General features: G+C 36.3%; 1 protein-coding gene across 3 annotated transcripts in view; it reads left to right on the forward strand.

The window, feature by feature from the left end:
• SLC25A16 (solute carrier family 25 member 16) overlaps positions 1–4,043 on the forward strand; it is a 16,917-nt gene extending 12,874 nt beyond the window's left edge. For all 3 annotated transcript variants that reach the window (XM_017746427.1, XM_017746425.1, XM_017746426.1), the window contains one exon: positions 1,414–4,043. In XM_017746427.1, coding sequence (XP_017601916.1) covers positions 1,414–1,570 — 157 coding nt within the window. In that variant the 3' untranslated portion in view covers positions 1,571–4,043. The remainder of the gene's footprint in view (positions 1–1,413) is intronic.
• Positions 4,044–4,402: the final 359 nt, after the last annotated feature.

The following is a 4,402-nucleotide window of genomic DNA, read 5'->3' on the forward strand; positions in this document are numbered from 1 at the left end:
GAACTACTATGTTGTTATTTCTTCATTCTTTTAATAAGGAAGTTTCCACACAGACAAAAGCTGCCATTATCAATCTGGGATTAAAAAAATACCTGAAATTACAATGGCACCCTTGTTAATAATCCTGTGTTTGTATTAGTAAAATGGTTTTTTTTGTATTTTAGTGCAACTTGTGCTACCTTTAATATCAGCGAAATCTCTTAAGAGACCAAATGCTTCTACTCAAATGAAATTGTTTCAAAGTGTATTTTAATGGTGCAGAATCTGTTCCATAAATTGATTTTGCATAATACAAGTTTATTTGAGCTTTTTTGCGCTGACAGTAATCTCCTACACCCCACACATTGTTGAGGTTCCTCCAGTAGAAGTGGAAGCACCGTAATAACTTAAACCATAATAGTATTAAATCAGCTCTCATCTTGAAAAACTTCCTGAATTTCAAATTGTCTCAATCAAATTCATTTCTGGGACAGTTTTCTCTTGGTTAGTTTCAATCTTGTGGAGTTGTGTATGTCTGAATCCAGTGCAATGAAGTGCGAACCACCTGCATGGAAAGTTGAGTCCTACCAAGAGTAGTCTGAGTGACCAAACACAAACAACCTTGGTTGTTTCACAAACAACCTCAATGTTGCTTAAATGTGAGGGTTCTGTTTGGTTTTCTTTAGCAGCCTTTTTTTTTTTTTTTGCTTGGCTATTTTCCACTCCTCATAATTTAAAAATAAAAATGTGTTCATTGTTCTCAGGGTTTTATTTTTTGCATTTGTGAGGACTACTTTTACAGAAACAAGGCTTCCCAATTTAACAATTTTATTGTGGTTGTGTAGAGAGCTGTGCCTTGAAGGAGATACACATATATATCTTTAGAGGATGAGAGGATAAAGCAAGTAGGAAGTCTTGAAGCTTTGGAACATACGGAAGATGTTCTCCAAGGGCACTCTCTTTGAGAGCATGGAAGTACCAAGCACCTTAAGTGCTTTCCATTTATGTCTGTTTGCTTAGTTTCAATACAAGTATCTGAGGAAAATTCTCTTTGCATATACAGTGCAATTTCTGCTTTTAATAAGGTCAAATATTATATACTTAGGTTATTATTTGTAAAAAGAGTTGATGCTTCTCAGGTCCTTCCTGCCAGTTAGGCAAGAGAATGAATGTCTGGAGCCATTCTGGTGTAAAATATCTTAATATGTCATGTAGGGCAGGTGTTTTCAGAATGACAGACAGCCCTTGGGCCTAAATTTCTTGTGGAAACTCAGGTTGTCTTTTTAGTCATATATGGCTTTGCTATGTGGAATGCCATGGGTTTTTCTCCATGGATCTCTTAAAACCAAAGTAAAAAGTGTCTTGTATTTAAAGAAAATTATTTTGATATTGAATGTGTGTATCCACTAATGATTTGAGTTCTTATTTTTCCAGTACAATGGTGCAGACACTGAAATACGTGTATCAACAACATGGAATACGGAGAGGACTATACCGTGGCTTATCCTTAAATTACATTCGTTGTATTCCTTCCCAGGCTGTGGCTTTTACCACATATGAACTTATGAAACAATTCTTGCACCTCAACTGATTCTTTCTTTTAGAAGACCTTTCTGTAAAACTACACTATCAATCCTCAAATTATATTGATGAGTAAATTACTTGAAGTTTAAAAAAAAGCTTTCTGTTACTGTGGACCTGCTGTTGTCTGACATCTTTATTTGCCAAAATGTGGTTAATTTCCTGGAGTCAAAACCAGGTGACACATCAAGATAACGTTAGCTAGCTCTAAACACTTTTTATGCACTTGATCTTCTTGGCTTCATTAGATGAATTTTAGGAACGACAGTTTTGGATATGACACCCATGTTTTATACGGTTCCTAAGCCGTTAGTTATTTAGCTTTATCACCATTCCAGGAGTTACATGCTGCTGATTATGCTGCTTTTTAAGCTAGTAATTAGGTAGCTCTTGCTCTTTAAAAATTAAATGGAATAAACTGATTTGAACATAAGGCAATGATTTTGGTATTCAGATCCTTGGCAGGTCTGTAGAAGCTAAGCTTGCAGACCACACTTTAAGCAGCCTTTCATTCTTTCTCTGTACAAGTTTTCTGTATGCAAGAACAATGCATAAGTCTTCACATTGGTACACAGGAAAGTCTCCTCAGCCATTTAAGTTAGAACCAGCAAGATGGATTTAGCAGTATTAGAAATCTTGCAATTTGGAAACCAGTTTCTTGGCATACGTTCTACTCTAAGAAATGCTGTACTACACAAATAAAAGCAAGGGGGAATTTTACGGGGATGAGTGCTAGAAAAGATGTCCTTGTGGCAGGTAGTAGGGGTCTAATCTTAGAAAGCTTTTCTGTGGAGCTGAATCTTCTTGATTTATTCTTGGTTTATTCAAGGCTGAGTATGTTACATACTTTCCAGTACTAGCTGGTGTAAACAGGTTTTTCCCTACCTTAAACCATGGTGACAAAGAAGACTGCATGCTGCTGCATTTACTTGTTCAGGCGTATGGGCCATATCCAACCTCATGCGGAAAAGAAAATTAAGATTGTATTGGAGTCTGTAGGTGTGTGTATGTACTGTTTCTGAAGTATGGTGTGCAATAGACTATTGCATGTTTGCCTCCTCCTACAATTCCTTTTCTGGAAGGAATTATTTTATACATGATTTGCATTGGTACTCTTGATTTTTACTCATGTGATTCAGGAAACTGTAAAGCATTTACTTCATGTAAGTTATTTATTTATTGTAAATATTTTAGCAGTGTCTTCTGAGAATTGGCAATGGTTATGCTAAGTGGTGGATGGTAAGAATGATCTGCTTAATTTTGACAAATTTAACAAACTGGATTTTCAGCTATATATTCAATATCAACTTCTGTGGCTCAATTTTTCCCCCCAGTTTCATAAAATTATGTATTTCTTTGAAATTTACAATGTAGCTATGGACAGAGAATGAGATGCATCTGGATATATTTTATTAAAATTTTTGAGATAATGTCTGTGTGATTGGTATATGTTGCAACCAGAAGGAATACATGTTTCTGGAATTATCTGTATGTTTGCCGTTATAGGTAAATATGCACAACATTGTTATTCTTACTTAAGAGACAAGAAATATGCTTTTTCATCTGATCTTTAGTTTCACATAAAGGAAAGCTAACCAATATCACAGTGAATTTTTACATTTTAAAGCTCTTGCAGTAGCGATAAATCCACTGTATTAGGAAAACTAAAGTGCCTTTCTTTGTGTTGTTTTGCTGTGTGGGCAAAAAAAGCATCTTTTCAGATGCCAGTTTTTTCATGTGGATACTGTTAGGGATGATTAAGAGTTTTACATTTTAGTTCTACTGCAAGGGATATATTTGAGGAGTGTCATGATAAGTTAAACAGTTGTTATGCAGAATAAAGTAGAACCCAGCATGTTCATGTTTGAGAGGAAAAGAACTAAAAAGTATCTCCTAAATACTTGAGGTATTGAATGTGAAAAACATTCCTACTTGATGGAACTGTGCTGTATTTTCAGAATTAGTTTTTCTAAATAAAATTTAACACTGTATGAAAGTGTTTTAACATTAATTCCTGAATCTACACAGTTAAACTTGGAAAATGCTGATGTATCTTAAAATTGTAAACATTTTCACAACCACTGATGTCAGAAAAAAAGAGATGTAGTCTGAACGCTTCTGTCCAGGTTTTGGCACTAGGACTCTCCCTAGAGATTCCGCAGACTGGTTGAATTTTAGATAACTTCAAAAAGATATTTAAAGCATATTTTGTACTTCATAAACATATTCTGTAGAGATTTTTCTGTGTATGGGAGATGTATAGGCAACATGGAAGAGACTACAGAACACAGGTTTAGCAAGGGCTCAAAGAATTTATGTAATCTCTTAACACCACATTGTGACTGCATTTAATAGTATCAACATGTAACTGTTAAATGATAATTAAGCTTCTCTTAGAGAACAATGTTGCAATGGAAAGCAACATTAATGTAGTTTACTGCGTGTATTTCAGGACTATCCCAAATAAAACGGAAGTGGCTTAATAATGTCCTCATCTTTTAAAATTCATCAATTTGAACTTGATCCTTCTGGTGGAATGTCTAACGATGGGCCAAAACTATCCTCTTTGCAGCAGAGTGAGACCTTCAGTATCATCTCAGAAAGCCAGGGACAACACATCTTTTATGAGGGGAAAGGTTTGACTCTCGGGCTCAGATTGGCCCATAAGCATCTTGGGAGCAGGAGGGGCGTCTAATATTACCTCATATCACCGAACCAGTAGCAGAAGTGGGGTCGGGGGAGGGACGGGACTTGAAAAACTGGAAATAAACCTGGGGCACGGCTGAGAGCGAGGTGATCGCCCCTCACAGCCCTCACCGCTCCTCACGGCGCGGGCCGCGCC

The sequence above is a fragment of the Corvus brachyrhynchos genome, unplaced genomic scaffold (genome assembly GCF_000691975.1).
Source record: "Corvus brachyrhynchos isolate BGI_N302 unplaced genomic scaffold, ASM69197v1 scaffold279, whole genome shotgun sequence".
In the NCBI taxonomy this organism is placed as follows: domain Eukaryota; kingdom Metazoa; phylum Chordata; class Aves; order Passeriformes; family Corvidae; genus Corvus; species Corvus brachyrhynchos.